The sequence below is a fragment of the Daucus carota genome, chromosome 2, assembly GCF_001625215.2.
Source record: "Daucus carota subsp. sativus chromosome 2, DH1 v3.0, whole genome shotgun sequence".
NCBI classification, from domain to species: domain Eukaryota; kingdom Viridiplantae; phylum Streptophyta; class Magnoliopsida; order Apiales; family Apiaceae; genus Daucus; species Daucus carota.
Window position 1 is genome coordinate 34828783 of NC_030382.2, and position 16884 is coordinate 34845666.

Genomic DNA, 16884 nt, shown 5'->3' on the forward strand with positions numbered 1-16884 from the left:
TTTCGAGCTATTGGCTAAAATATTTTATTTTTAGTAATATAATTCCCCTTTTAACTTTCGATGGTCGGAGATGCTCTTGCAGGTTTGGGTAGGGTGGTAGGATACACAAATGGAGTCCTATTCTTGCAATAAAACCTTTTTAGCGAATATTAAATCAATTGTTGTGCACATAATTCATAATTTTTCTAAATGATATAATTGATACTGCATTTGTACATATAACTCACAAAATAGAATTTATCATATGTCATCTGTGAAGAACGATATTAGAAAAATAATTGTATCCTCTATAATAATTCATTATATTATACTTATTCATAACACAATTATTTTATTGATCATGAAATGAGCTTTGTTTCGTATAAAAAAATGGAGCCAGATATATGTTATTTTATTAAATATAAATTTACATTTTATACTTTTTCAAAAATATTAAAACAAAACATATTAAATTTTCATTTAGGAAAAAAACTTAAAATAATTTATAAAATAATATTTTATAATTTATATGTAGTGAGAGATATTAATGATGTTTAATGGTAGAGAGTTTTGGTTACCTATTCATAATAGCATTTCATTGTTGGAGTTAGAAAGGCGTTTATGGGTAACAATAATATGTTGCTAGTAAAGAGTGGCTAGCTGAGACGATTACACATGATAAAGAGCAATGTACTATCGATAATCAATTCATATTTCATTTCTTGGGACAAGACACGCACTCTCGATATGATGTATGTACACTCGTTAAACGGTTCAGATTAGGTGTGAGCAAGAAATCGAAACTGACACCGATGAAAATCGAACTGATTCGTAACCAAAAATTTAAAAACGAACCGATTATAACAGTTGTGATTTCGATTTTAAGTCAAAACCGAACCGAAAAAATTCGAACCAAAACGATTATTAAAAAAAAACTATTATATTATACACACACACACACTTAATACTACACATAATTTATATAACTATTTATATATAATATATATAATATATATAAATAGTTATATAAATAGTTATATATAATATATATAATATATATAAATAGTTATATAAATGAAGTAAAATGAAGGCAAGGGAGGTTATCAGGAAGTGCGGTTAAAGTATGCTAAGGTTCTTTTGATTAAATTGTTTTATCCGGACGAGTTCCTCCATCGAGAACTTTTTTTAGTATCACTACATTTGAGCCGCTAATCTACTTCCATAATGATCTCTACAAAATACATAAGTTTTATTGTAATCTAATCTTGTTTAAAAACGATAATATAATATTGTGGTTCATTATTAAATTTGAAGTCGATATTGAATCAACATAAATTCTCTACTATTTCAATTGAAAGTATGTTTCTTATTTTTTACTTATTGAGGTTTTAAAACCGAAACCGAACCGAGGTTTTTTGAAACTGAAACCGATCCGACGGTTCGGTTGCAATTTCGATTTTTATTTATAAAAATCGATAATTTGCGGTTTCGGTTGTGATTTTACCTTAAAATCACATCGAGCCGTATCGCGTTCTCTCGTGGTTCAGATGGTAGTACCTTTTTAGGCATTGTGGAAAGGCAAGTGACACTGGCCCTGAGTTGTGCTCCCCGCCCCCCATTGTATACGCATGAGAAAATTGTTCTTATAGAGTTGATGTTGTTCGTGATCTTTGTTATTCCTTGTCAAAAGAGTATCATGAGAGAGTGGCTTCAGGTAGAAAAGAAAATGGTAACTCGAATGTGTTTCTAATTCTGAGAATAAGTCGCAATATGCTCTATTCATTAGCAAAAAAGAAGCGTAAAAGGGTGGATTACATAAAATCTGAGTTGGATCACTACTTGTATGAGGAGATGTGTTGCCTAAAACTAAGAATTTTGATGTCTTAACTTGGCAGAAGGCGAATACACCTAAATATCTTATCTTGCAACACATGACTCGTGATTTATTAGTTATTCAGGCATCTACGGTTGCATATGAGTCTGCATTTAGTTTCAGTGACAAATTATTTAGTCCACATTGTGATTGACTACATCCCAAAACTATCGAAGCACTTATGTGTGCTCAAAGTTGGCTAAAGACGACTGAAATAAAAGGTATCTACTAGGAATTTCTTAATATCTATTTCTGTATTCCTTAACTTATGGTTATATACTAATTGGTTGAAATTTGAACATGTAGGTGAGTCATCTACGAGATATGTGATAATATATAATGACATGGAGTTAGAAGATTCGTGCGCGACTCAACAAGTAAACTCTTTCTTTCCGACTTATTTTAGTAAGTTAGATTTGGAAATTCGGGACTTGTTTTAGTAAATTCTATTTCTGTATTCAATTGTTTTAGTAGTAATTAACTTGTTTTGTAGTTTCTGTTAATACCACATGGTTATGACTTACTAGACTAGAGGCCGGACTCTGCAACATTCGGAGCATATTTCAACTTTCTCTATTCAGATTTTGATTTTCTTAATTCTTAATATGTAATGTACTTTGATATTATGGTTTGTGTTTGAACTACGAAGTATTGTTTAAGTCTGGAGTGTAATGTTTAAATTTGAAGTGTTCCTTAATTATTTAGATTTTATTTTGATTCCAATTCAGGTTTTGTAGTTCAATTATTAGTCATAAAAAAATTTGCAAAAATTCACGTTTGGCTAAACCGAACCCGATCCGAAATCCATTGGATCAGGTTTGGATTTTGTTTTTCAAATCCAAACCGATTTGGACTGGGTTCGGATTTGGATTTGAATATTACAGATATCCGACCCGCCGCTGCCATCTCGGATTGTTGAACATTTTATACGAGCTTTATTTATTGTCTAACTTTGTATTATATTACATAATAACGAGTAAAAACATAAACTAAAAAATATATAAATATTTTAAATAATTTATTCATATAAGATCAAATTTGTAAAATAACTAATTTATATAATATAATATGAGAAGATATTAATTTGTTTGTGTATATTATGATTTCAGTGACTAACGTCTAACCCCATAAAAAATAAGCTCCATACTAGAAAAATCATTTTTTTTTTTGTTGCAAAATCTATACTAGAAATATCACGAGAAGCTGCAGTATAAAAATATATGTAATCATGCAAAATGAAATAGGCGGTTGCAGACACTACCAAATTGCATGATGCAGTGCAAAGGCATTAAAGTTGTAGAAGCTGACAAAGTTAGGAAGAGAGTAGATGGATAGTAGAGATAAAGTGATGGAAGGAACCTAAAAGAGATTGGAATCATATGACATTCAATTGCACACAGATATTCTAAACAAGGTACTTCAACAACAGAGCTATAATGAAGAAAATGTCACTTCAAACTTATTCGAGACATACAGATAGCTGTAACTCGATTAAGTAGCTAAAAGTTTCAGATGTTCATAGTAATACCTCAAAAGTATCCGAGGTAAACCTCATTATTAAGCTTAATGAAACACAAAGAAAAACTAGACAACACTGACTCTTACGCAATGGATTCGGGCTACTTCATGAAAATACAACACTGAATGGGATGTGAAGCACTTGTAGCCTGAGACCATTGGCAAGCTCAATGTTTTACCACAAAAGAACCATTATCGAGAACTATCAGATCCTGTTCCTGAACCACCCCTCCTGATTTTGCAGACTGCATCTGACTCTTCTCATCAAGCTCTATTTGGAGACTACGGCAGTCTTCAGTGCAAAATGCACAGAGATCCCTGCATCATTGGATTATCATCAGAATGATTTATTAAGTACATTTACAAAAACTATATGCATTTGCATAAAAAAATTATTGGAACTTGTGAACCACCAAGTATATTATGGGAAATTCATAATAAAGAAAAAGTAATAGATGGACCTGCATATATCTTCAATGAATCAGAAGGACACAGCTTAAGTAATATCAGATATCAGGCAAATTGGCAGGACTTTCTAGTTAGCTAAAACTCGACGGGCTTGTTGATCAACATAGCTTGTATAGTCTTTAATGATCAAGAATTAAGAATATGGTAACACATTCTATATAGTTTATAAAACTAAGAGCCAGCTTTATAATCCAGATATGGCCAACATAGACCATAGAAGCATCTCTACTGATATTAAAACAATAGGCCAGTGATGGGATGAAACTGGGAACTTCAAACCAAATGTTCAATCATATGTCAATCCAGCATGGATAGTAATATAATTATATCTTAAAATCCAATTAGATTCTGACATAACTAATGCCATACCTCAATTAAACAGGTAATTAATCACAACGCCAAGTTGCATAACAATTCAGAGATATTATAGATCTCACCAAACAAAGTGGCAGGGCGATACTACAAATATTGGGGATATTTCACAGAACAGGTAACACTAACGTTTCCTGAAGTATAATTAAGTGATTGTTTAAGGCGAACTTACAGTAAAAACATTCAGGTGCACTGTCATCAACAACTAGATTACTCAAATATTGCTGAATTTATAAGAGAAACACAACAATGGATTTTTGAACACAAATTTCACCAATTAAACTTAACAGTAAAACAAAAAAAATAAGTGAACAGACACTACCTGTACATATACACGTCTTTACCCTGATCGATCAATTTCTTGCAGTAGTAGCAATTCTTCAGAAATGATCCCAAGCCACCAGATATACTCTCATGTGCTGTAGACTTCAGAACCGTGTTCTTCCATGATTGTTCTTTGTTGCCTTCACCAAGTGACGGTTTAAGGCATTTCGCCGGCTTCCTGACATATGAAGATGCACCAGGCACTTCCTTTTCATAGTTAGCCGGCAAGGACTTGTGGTTGAAAAGCTGTTTCTCTATGAAGTTTGATGAGGAGCCTACTCTTGATCGTTTGCCCGACATTTTTTTTTGTTATGTTTTGATAAACACCCAACTTAAATTACAAAGATAGACAGGTTTGAAGAGGCACGAGATATATTGAGAACATTTGAGACTTGAGAGTTGTAAACAAGTGAATGAGTCTAAAAGTAGTAAAGAGGACACGTGTAAGAGCGATAACAAAAACGCTTGCGGCACATGAAAGACTGGTATAGAGAACACTTCTTTTTCGGTCCCATCATGGAATGTCATTAATAATTACATAATCTACACATTATTTACCCCCAATGTTGTCTAATTACATGATTTCACGAGTTCTACTCGCTTGGATAGTATTTCCATATATTCTGCAACAATAGTTGCTTCTTCACACCCTATTAAAGAGTCAAAAAGTCACCGTAAAATCATATACTATGGCCATCTATGAGACTATGACCAGTGAGAAAAAAAATAAGTCTCAAAAGCACAGGTTTCCAGACTCCAGCTTTCTCCTTGTGACCACAGGAAGGGCGTAGTGTGTGTATATATACTGTTACCAATGCTCTGGTGGAAACCTTGCAATATGTATAGTAAGAAACGGCTGGATGACCCTCAGTCATTAAAGTAAAATCGATCTGTGTTTTTTATTCCCATTTTATAATATGTAACAGAATTCATAACATTTTTATTAAGTAACCAATTCCTCAAGGCGGATCATATATTATCCAACACTCCCCACAAACATATAATTATATTAAACAAATGGGGCAGGAGGACTCGAACCCAAAACCCCTCCTAAAAACGAGCTCTAATACCATGTTAAATAATTAGCTAATCTAAAACCTTAAGCTATTAGAGGAGACCTTAATGGGATCATATATTATTCAACAACTTAAAATTCATACTAGGATCTACAGGATCTATGCACAGAAGAAACTTTATGCACATATATAATATATTTTGAAGTAGAAGGTCGAACTCAAAATCCTTTGCACAAGTCAGAAAAATTATTGGAGATGAACCCAGTTTTTTGCCCTTGTAATTATTTTTCAGTACATATTTTAGAAAGGAACTCATGTTCAACATAAAACATGAACAAAAATGACATTACACACCATAAGCTTCATATGAAGTTCATATATACCAGGAGAATAGTTTGTCATTATGATCTTGGAATCCTGATACAAGATTATCAACAGAGAAAAAGATAATTTAGTGTCAAATCTTTCTTCGAATTGACAATCTTCAAATTTTTTGAATACAACGAACAATATTTTGGCATTAAGTTCTAATGTAAAAAGTAGAAAATGAAGAAAAAGTAAAATTGAATTCAACAGAACTCTTCTCACCATTCCAAGATATCGTCAAGTCCTGCTGCACTCTAAAAAATTGCAAACCTAGATGAGTTGTTCATATATTCCCACCAGCAAAATTGAAAAAGGTTTGACATACAAGGGCAGCTGCTTTCTTTATCTCACTTACTGTTTCTCCAATTTATATGTTCTGAAATTACACACGGCCGCCTAATAGTGGCAAACCATTATGCGAAAATGGCACAAAAAAAACACCAATAAATCCCACGTACACTAAAAACCACCAAAGTAATCTTGTATAAAAATGATAAAGTTAACATACGAGTCAAGTTAACTTCACATAAGATACATACAACTCAATAAGGTGATGTTTTCCTGAAAGAATATAAGTTTGACTTGGAGTCTTATATGCAAAGTATCTTAAACTATAGGAACATGAAATATGAATATGACTTCAATTAACTGCTCCTAAATATGTCCACAGACTATTAAATTATGCAAAGGGCACATGAGTATGACAAGTAATACTGTAATTAGATAAATACCAGGAGGATGGAAAGAAGAACTTAATAAGCAAACAAAAGGTGTTTCACACATATGCTTAATGCTTGAAGAGATCATCAAAGAGAGTTTTTTTTATTTATAAGCACATACCCCAAAAACCATATATAGTTAAATTTCACAGGAGAGGAAAGAGCCAAGAAGTAGGGGTGCAGATAGGAGTATCCCTGCTTCCCAGGGGAGGAGTGAATTTTGTAAATTATCTAAGTTGCAAGGCAATTACATCTACAAATATTGTTAAAAATAATAAGAGGAGATATGCATTACTCTTGCTGGTAAATAAGAAGCTTTCTCCTTGTAGAACATTCTAACTAAGCTTACCAGCCTTGTTATACAAACCAAAAAAACTAAAATTTGATAGCATCCATCCTCAAGAAGAAAGACTCAAACCAATACATTTGGAACAAAATATTGGTTACTTGTATACACAGAATCATATAGCAATAGATATTATTCCCTACTAGAATACTTATTATTACCCAAATGAGGAAAGTGCACTTTCCCATTGTTTGGAAGGAATATATCAGTTAACACGCAAGATCTTGGTCTAATTTGTAAATAACATTGCAGTATAAATGACACTTGTATACATTAACAAACAAATTAGCTAGAAATGCATTAAAAAAGATATAATAACAAAGCAGTAGCTGTGTAGGAGGCTATGTCAAATAAAAGCAAAAGTTGGTATTTGAACTATCACTCCGACATGCTAGTACATACTCGTAATCTAATTCTATCTTGCATGATCATTTGCAAGATACAACTGGATGGAGTCAAAACATGCGATTAGCATAAGCACTAAATCATAAACTTACCACTCCTTTTGACCACAGATTCAGTCATATTGACCTACTTTCAGAATAAAAAAACATTTAAGTTATTGAATATAGAGTAGGCTTAATGACATTTTAACCCTTGAAGTTTGGGGGTGTGTAATGATCCGCCCTTAACATTTTAACTCAGCCAAATTAAACCTCCAATTATTCGTTATGTACCAAATAAAACTTATACCGAGATAAAGTGATAAAACGGTACATAATGGAGGGTAAGCTTGACATTTCCTAATAAGGTAAAGTTTTATCATCCCTTTTAAACCCCAAAGAATACATCGAGCATGAGAGTTCCTCGGTACATAACGAATAGCTTGAGGGTTACTCGGTATATAACGAATAGTTGGGGCTTAAACGGATAATAGAACTTTACCTTAGGAAATGTCAAGCTCATCCCTTTGTTATGTACCGCTTTATTACTTTATTCCAGTAACGAGGGTTACTCGGTACATATCGAATAGTTGGAAGGTTGAATCGGCCGAGTTAAAATGTTAAGGACTGATTGGTACACACTCCCAAACTTTAACGGTTAAAAGGTCATCCTATAGAACAATATAATACAAGTATGAATATGTTAACTAACCCATGCATTTAAAATCTTAAGGTGGCAGAGGAAGCTGTACTAACAGTATCTTATACTCTTCAACAGAATCAACATCCCGTATACCAAGCTTGTAAAATGCAAAATCATAATTAAAATTTTACATTTAAACGAGTCAAATTCACTAATTTTGTTTGTCTAAAATTACGTTGAAATAGGAACCGAGAAAGTATATAAGAAAGAAAACGAAGAGAATACAGCCATAATTCTGTGGATTAAACGGACTACTGCCAACCTCACAACGAGCTTATCGGGAATGTGATTATTACATTTACTTACAAAACCTCCTAAAAATTAACAGCCAAATTTCAGAACTGCCAAACAAGTCTGCTTTCTTCAACATAGTAACCAAGATATATACCCAATTCAACAACAACAAAAAGACCCATATATATGATGTGAAGTCAAACTAAAACATTCTAATAATCATATTTCAAAAGGCAAACAACTAGAAAACTAGAGTAACTACGGATTAAAGATAAATAACAAGATAATAGATGAGAAATAAAAAGTATTTGGCCAGAATTTACCCTTTGGATTGGTAACCATCCGAAACGGAGAAGTGAGGTCATCGGAAAATTGTTGACGCCGGGGCGATTTGGTCTGACGATTGTTTCGCCAACATTCGATCGTATAAGAATTGTAAATGGGCGGTGTCCGAGCTGAAGAATAGAAGCTTTTTAAGTTAAATTAACTTGATTTTTTTTAAGAATAGAACTTTCTCACTATTCCGGTATTTGTTGGATAATAATTGATTAATCGATAATTAATTGATGAGTTAATTTATGGAATTAAGATTTATTGGACAATTTTTTGACAAATCCAAATTTTTTTGTCAAATTTAAATTAATAAATTGGTAAAATAACTTTTAAGGATTAATCGAAAATTTATCGGAGATTGTTCAATCAATCACAAGTTTTTAGAACTCTAATTGAACATGTATTACGAAATTAATGAAAATTTTAAATTACTTTATTTGATAATTGAAAATTTTCGGGAACTTTTAAAATAATTCGTAACTTTCTATTGGAGAGCTTTTATCTAAAAATTTACTTCTTAATAATGGCATCTATAGGTTTGAAAGCCAATAATAATTTATTTTATAACGAGCGTGCCCTAAATAATTACGGGAGAGAAAGTGTGTCCTAAATACCCAGATGAATATATGAGAAATGCGGATGACTTTAAAGCTGCGTCATGTTATGCATGCGCATTCTTATAATGCGTGAGACTCTATACTCATTTTATAAATGCGTAAGTGCATTGTCGGTACACATTGGCTAAGCTTCCTCAATCTTTCCTTTATGCGGATAAAGAAATATGGGCTTGGAGTGCTTGTCACTTAAACTAAGTTTTCTCAATCTTTCCTTTATGCCGACAAGGAAATATGGGCTTGGGTGCTTGTCACTTGAACGAACATCAAGAAGAGAGAGATAAGAAGAGAAATATAGATTGTGTGAAGTTATTTTCCGTAAGGAGATTGTTCAATCCATCAGAAGTTCTTAGAACTCTGATTGAACATGTATTACAAAAGTTATGAAAATTTTAAATTACTCTATTTGATATTTGAAAATTTTCCGGAACTTTTAAAATAATTCATAATTTTTTTATTGGAGAGCTCTAATCTAAAAATTTATTTCATAATAATGGCATCTATAGGGGTAAAAGCCAATAATAATTTATTTTATAATGAGCGTGCCCTAAATAATTACTAGAGAGAAAGTGTGTCCTAAATACCTAGATAAATGCGCATGATTTTAAAGCTGCATCATGTTCTGCATACGCATTCTTGTAATGCGTGAGACTTTATACGCTTAAATGCTTAAGTGCACTATCTGTACACATTGACTAAACTCCTCAATCTTTCTTTTACGCCCACAAGGAAATATGGGTTTGGGTTGTCTATCACTTGAAAGAACATCAAGAAGAGAGATATAAATTGTGTGAAGTTATTTTCTAAAAAATGGACGTTGTTAAAAGAAATTATATACGCATATGTCATATGCGTATCTAAGTTGATAGATAGGTCACTGTTACTGATAATTGATATAATTGATATTTAGGACAATCACATCTTTAAATATTGATATTTATGACATTTTCTCCATCTATAGAGATTTTTGTTAAAAAAATGCATTTCAATAAACTTAGTTAAATTTATAATCAAACAATAATATGAACCTCAAACAATAACTACGAATTTCAATATTTTGAACCCTCGAGTTGGATCTTTCTCATGATGTGCAAATATGCTATTTTACTACTCCATCGCCCACTCCTATACAGTTTTTATTTTGGATGTCCCATCATTTATATATATTTCAAAAGTAATACCTCTTTTGTTTTTTATTATTTGATACTTTGACTTTTAAGTACTTTGACCGGATAGTTAAAGATATTATTTTTTATTAAATTTTTTTTTGTGAAATAAAATTTTGATTATATATTTTTATTTAGAAAAAGAAAATTTTAAAAAAATATTTTTAACTATCCGGTCAAAGGACTTAAAAGTGTGTGCCAAAAATCAAAATGTCAAATAATTAAAAACAGAAAAAGTAATTTTTTATAATACACAACACGGGTCGCGCTCAAGAGAAAACCGGTACTTAAAATAGAACCATGAAATCACTAAATTTCTTGGAGTGAGATTTTGATACGTTAATCTACGAGTATTTCAAGAGCATGGATAGTGAAATGTTCTGATTTCAAGTTCAATAAGATATAAAAATCTATATTTTAAACTTTAAAAAGAAAAACTTCTTAAAATTCAGATTTTTATATGTTAATAAATTTTGATATGTTAATATAAGTGATTTCAGAAATATGAATTTTTTTGATCTCAAGTTCAAGGACGTATAAAAATCTACGCTTGAATCTAAATTTTTTATTTAATCAAAAACAGATTTTTATATAAAAATCTACACTTTAGTCTAATTTGTTTTATTAAAATAAAGATTTTATTGTTTTACTTTCAAAAAAAAAAGATTTTATTGTTTTATTAAAATAAATATTTTTATACGTACTGTAGAGAGCGCCAAAAAAACATAATCAAAGTTCCTAGTGAAGTCTATAAGACTTGGAGAAAAAAAGCATAATCAAAGTTCCTCAAGCCAGCGGACAACCATTGCGAAGAAATTAATCGAGTTGTATGCGCTACAGGATGCAACGCATCAAAGTTTCAACGAATGAACACAAAATGCAGTGGAAAAGGAGGCGATTTTATTTATGTTAAACATCAGCAGCTTCGTGAAACAGATACACTGATACGTGATCCATCTCACTGCTCAACCATACACTCTTGATTACTGATTACTTTACACACACACACTCACCTCACATTCAAACTTCCCGCTGCTCCGCGACTCCCTCCTGATATATACAACAGATCCAGTTCTCCAGCCACTCATTCAGTCCTCATTCGTATATAGGCACCATCCTGGGGAATTTGTGAAGGACCTTTCATGAACCAATCTTCATCTTCTTTCCCAGCCACTTGATCCACCTCTCTCGATGGTCGACCGAAGGCGAGCTCCTTGGCTTCCTTCTCTAGTTGCTTCCATATGTTGTTTTTCCCTGACAGTGAATAACAAGTGAATCATTTTGGTTTTGAACATTCATATTAGAAGTAAAGATATGCAGTTTGTTTGTTTAGGTACCTGCGAGAGAGAACCTCTTATTGTCTCTGGCATTGATCTGAAAGACAACGAGCTCGAGGTTTTGGTCCTTGGATGCCACAATTATAACAGGGTGATCAGGGGGTACAATGTAGACAGTTCCCTGTTTTACATGGGCATTCACCTTACGGTAGCTAATAGGGGCGCCACCCGAGGAGGAATGGGAGGATAAGTGAGGGCATGCCATCTCAAGGTAACCTGCTCCTCTGTTCACAACCCCTATGTTTATTGACTTGGAATTGTAGAATGGGTTTTCCATTCCTCCCTGGACTCATCAATCAATATTCACTTAGGATACAAGACTAGTAAAAATGTATGCGTGATAATGTATTATCAATTTAATTGGTAAATCAACTCTGATCACCTTCGTAACGTTGATGAATGCGAGTGCAATGTTGATGTCTTGAAGCTGCCTGTGTTCTTTAGGAGATACCTCACGAAGTTCTCCATAGTCATTCGATTTCAGAGGCTTCTGCTCGAAAAGGTTTATGGTCCCTTTGGACTCGCTAAAAGGCCAGATCCCCCCTTCTTCGTGATGGCTCAGAGCCCTGATTTGCTCTTCAGAAGCTTCAAGTATCGAATCTCCCGCTCCTTCAAACATTTTCTCCACCCTAGAGCACTGCGTCTAATTTGTGTTGCACAATCCAAAAAAGCTATTAGTACTTGCAATCCTATTAAGATCAGTCTACAAAACCAAGTAAATTAAAGATCACAACTTACTTTGAAAGCCGCTTCAAGTAGTTCCCCACTGAATGCCTTGAAAAAGGACTCTTTCCCCACCCCGAAAAATGTCTACATAGAGTGTTCCCATAACAACTTTTACAGTTCAACATCGATTCAAAACAACCGAATCAAGAATTCAAACCAAAGTCAAGCTAAGATTGATGGCTTACCTCTACCACGCCAGGTGTGGAAACAGGGTGCAGCAGCTTGATTATAATTAGCTTTTCATTGTCGTCCCTGTTGATGAGGTACACAGTTGTTCCGGAAGGAATATGCAGTATGTCCCCGCATTTTATATTTATGCTCTCCCTCTTCTCAGGACGTACCAAACTAATGCTCCCCTTCCCTGAAATCATCAATCCAACATCAACAAGGCTTGTAAAGAACAAGGTAAAACAAGGATTTCAAAAAACCCCAGGCCTAACTAGTTTTCACTGATTATTTTATTTTCCAGAAATGAGTACTTATTTTTTAAAAAAGAGTACACAAACGTTCCTTGGATAAGAGCATCTTCAAGGGGTGAAAACTGTTAGCTAAAAATCTATGTATCATCCTTTGTGTTATCTAGGTGGTCATTTTAGATAATATGTAAAAAAAATTACACTCCAACCATCATCTTTTAGCAAAAAAATTATAGATAACAAAGAATCATTCAATAAATTTGTTGAATCAATTAGGCTGTTAGGTATAATTTTAGCTTATAATAATTATACATAACACCGTTGGAGTGAAAACCTTCACTGTTAGCAAAAAATTTGTATTATCTATTTAGATGAGCATTATAGCTAATGAGTTTACATATTAGTGGAGATGCTCTAAGTTAGTAGTTTTTCCGAAAATAAGTCCTTATATTACTGAAATAACTGGACAGAGTGGTACCTTGAGCAACAAAGATGACAGTCTCAGCATCCCAGTGAGCAGGAGAAAAGAAGGCTCGAGGATTTCCCACAAGCACAGACAACCGAAAGTTCTCAATCCCTTTCAGAAGCGAGTGATTGAACCTTTGAAGAATCTGAACTTCACCATGATCACTCTTCATCACCGTACTAAAATGTTTCTCCTCGAAAACATACGGATTCTCGTCACCACTTTCTCTCTCGACTTCACCGAGCCGCTGACGCTGGTGCTTCTCCTCGATGTACTTCTTGCACATCTCTCGGCACTCACGCTTTTCCGTCTCGCTATAAGCTTGCTGCTGTTTGCAGAGGTGGAGGCATTGCGGCAGCTCCGGGTCCTGTTGTTTTGCTTCGAAACTTGTGGTAGTTGAGATGAACGAAACACAAAAGATTAACACAAAAGCAAAAACCTTCATTCTTGTTCTTTTTTTGACTAGTTGTGTTGAGTGTGAAGAGAGTGATGAAGGGAAACGCATATATGTAGATAGTAAGATAGAGATGAAAGTTGGTGTGAAGCAGGGAGGGCAACATGCAGAAGGACACGTGTCCTTGTGAGGGTGTTTACGTGTTACATTAAAAGTACAGGTGGATTGAGTGCGACAACAGCCGCGTATCAACAATGCGTTCAACGATAGGGTTATGTAATAGGAAAATGGTAGAGACACAAAATTAGGTAAAAAACATACGATGAGTATATGTTAACTTTTTTTTTTTTTTTTTTTTTTGAAAATAATATATGTTAACTTTTGATTGCAATGGGCTCTCTGTATATGTGTCAGTAGCACCAATTAAAATTTCTCATCTCAGTTGTCATGTCATTTTATGCAAAATTATGTACCCAATTTTGTGCACGTTGCACTACTCTATGTAATACTCCTTTGTCCCATGTACGATAAAACCTTTATAAATTACGCCCTGCTCATTTTATATCACCGTCATCTTTTTTGGGCGTTCCAAAAAAAAAACCTATTAATTATTATACTTAATATTTTTGGAAATTATTTTCATTATTACACCCACTACTTTTCTATTTTGTACTCTATTTTTATTAAATAAACACTATTATATCCACTACACTCCTTCATTATCTCAATCTATTATAAATTTTTTGATAGGTCCCACTACTTTACCCAATTTTCAAATAATTTTTTTTAATCTTTGTAAAAGTCAAACAAGCTCACATAAAATGGGACGGAGGAAGTAATATTCTAGAGCTAAGAAAATTTAATTTTTAAAAGCTTATTAGTTTAACGATTGAAAAATATTTTATGAAATTTGATAAAGATACCAATTTTTGAGTATTATATATATATATATAGGCAAGTGATCAAATAGAAACCAATTTTATTCTAGAAACTAGAAACCATTCCTTGAATCACTGTTTATAACCACATACATCACTAGTTTCTATGTTGTTAATCATTATTTTATACAGTATATTTATCAGTTTTTATTTTTAATAATTGAGAAAATTTACTTATGATTGACATTGGTGGTCGATTATTGATGGTCGATTATAGTTGTAGAAGGTCTATGATGGTAGCAAATGACGGGATGAGGTGTGTGGTGATGGTGGATAGTCATCAGTAGTGGCAAGTTATGATGACAAACGATGATAGGTAAATCATGGTTGTAAGTGAAGGCGGCAGTAGTGGAAGGGGTTGATAATGATGCCGGGAGTTTCATCAATGTAGTATGATTGAAGATGATGATGATATACGTTGTATATATGTGTATTTATATATCTATATTTGTTAGATTTTGCATATATAAATTAGTGATTTCTGATATACAAATGAGTGAATTTTGTAGTTAAGCACAGTGATGAAAAACTGGCCAGTGACTAGTTTCTAGTTTCTAGGCTAATTTAGTTTTTAGTGGAGTAAGCCCCTATATATATATATGTATATCAATTTATCTAAATACCTATAATTTTGTTAGAGCATACAATCGATTATATTTCAAAAATACCTTTTTATGTATTGTATCTACCCGATCCATCCTGTTACCCACCTTTAATCTCTCCCCTTACTCTGTTTTCTCTTTCTAGCATTAATCAACATAAAGAAGTTATTGAATGATTGGTCATTACTTTTACAACATTTGATATAGTGTTCATCATCAACGTGGAAAGATTAGATTACATCAACCTTCTTCCCAAAAAATTGTTATTCTAATATTTTTACTCTTTACTCGTTTTTCTGCTAAATCACTCGGACAATGTAAGTGTATTTCGAAATCATGAAAAATCCTAATTCTAATTTAATCAAGACTCATGTCACCACCAGAGCCTCTTTAATTAAACTTATAAAGGGTGTTTCGAAATCATGGAAACCCATAATCTCTAATTTAATCAAGACCATCTCACCATAACCTTCGTAACTAAACTCATTCTCATTTTCATCTTTTCTAACCCTTATGCCATGTACGTTATCAATTTTGTTCATGATGCCAGGTACGATTACACGAACCTCAATTATAAAAAGTTTTAAAGACATCTCCTGTTAGGATGGAAGCCGGGCGAGAGACTAAGAAAAAGTTGGATTTTTATCATTCACAAATGTAATTCTCTTCTCACTCCCTTGGTTTCGTTGATTAGTTTTAGTTGTTTTTGTGGTTGATTTTGTTGGCACCACAAGGACACTTAATTTTTGACTTTTACAATTATTTACAATTTATTATGAATTAAATATAATTTTTAACCGATATTTTCAAACTTGTATTTGTGATTGTATATATGGTTGCTAGCAGTTACAAATATGATTGCAAATGCAAACTCCTTATTTTTACATTTTTTATTTGAAAGATTGTATTTTCGTAATTTTTAAAAAAAAATAGGATATTAATATAATAATTATAAGAATTAAATTATAAGTAAAAAAAATTTAAATTATGTTCTCGCACGTATTTCACACCGATTTAAGGATGGTGCCACTATATAATAAGCGAATATATTGATTATGCGGAGTAGTTTTTCATCAATCCTAAATTATCTTTTTCTTTGCGCTATCTTAAAAATTAAAGACTCGAGTTTTCTTAACTCCAATGTCTTATACTCCAAAACAAACCGAAAGTGATCATCATATAACTAATACAAGAAAAATAATATACTTTTTCTTATCAACAAATAAATAAATAAACATATAATTTATAATTTAATAAAAAACTGAATAAGAAATAAAACTTTCATCAATAACATATATTAATATTTAAAAAAACTTAGATATATGATAAATATATTTATTATTTTTATCATTCATTTATAATATATATCAAGAAAATATTGTAATCGCTAACTCTTTAACAGAAAACATAATCAATTGGTTAATAATTTTATTTTAATGAAAAGTGAAGAATTCAATAAAATACTGGAACCCAGCGAGACAAACCCTCAAATTTCAATTAAAACCTGATTGTGGGAAAAAAATGAGCTAAATAAATAGTCATTTTATTTTCAGATCGCTTAACACATATATGTAATATATAAATTTTTTAA

The 16884-nt window shown here is 32.4% G+C and overlaps 2 protein-coding genes across 2 annotated transcripts; both read right to left on the reverse strand.

Annotated features, from left to right (window-relative positions):
• Positions 1–3255: 3255 nt before the first annotated feature.
• Positions 3256–8784, reverse strand: LOC108210178 (FCS-Like Zinc finger 14). The gene is made up of 4 exons (XM_017381457.2): positions 8625–8784; positions 6139–6312; positions 4533–5967; positions 3256–3688 (listed from the first exon to the last, which is right to left on the reverse strand). The coding sequence occupies exons 3-4, from the start codon at positions 4832–4834 to the stop codon at positions 3538–3540; spliced, it is 453 nt and encodes a 150-aa protein (XP_017236946.1). The 5' UTR covers positions 4835–5967; positions 6139–6312; positions 8625–8784; the 3' UTR covers positions 3256–3537.
• Positions 8785–11292: 2508 nt separating this feature from the next.
• LOC108206910 (vicilin Cor a 11.0101) lies at positions 11293–13869 on the reverse strand. The gene is made up of 6 exons (XM_017377340.2): positions 13372–13869; positions 12663–12838; positions 12490–12561; positions 12134–12394; positions 11752–12034; positions 11293–11668 (listed from the first exon to the last, which is right to left on the reverse strand). The coding sequence occupies exons 1-6, from the start codon at positions 13862–13864 to the stop codon at positions 11499–11501; spliced, it is 1455 nt and encodes a 484-aa protein (XP_017232829.2). The 5' UTR covers positions 13865–13869; the 3' UTR covers positions 11293–11498.
• Between the last annotated feature and the right edge of the window lie 3015 nt (positions 13870–16884).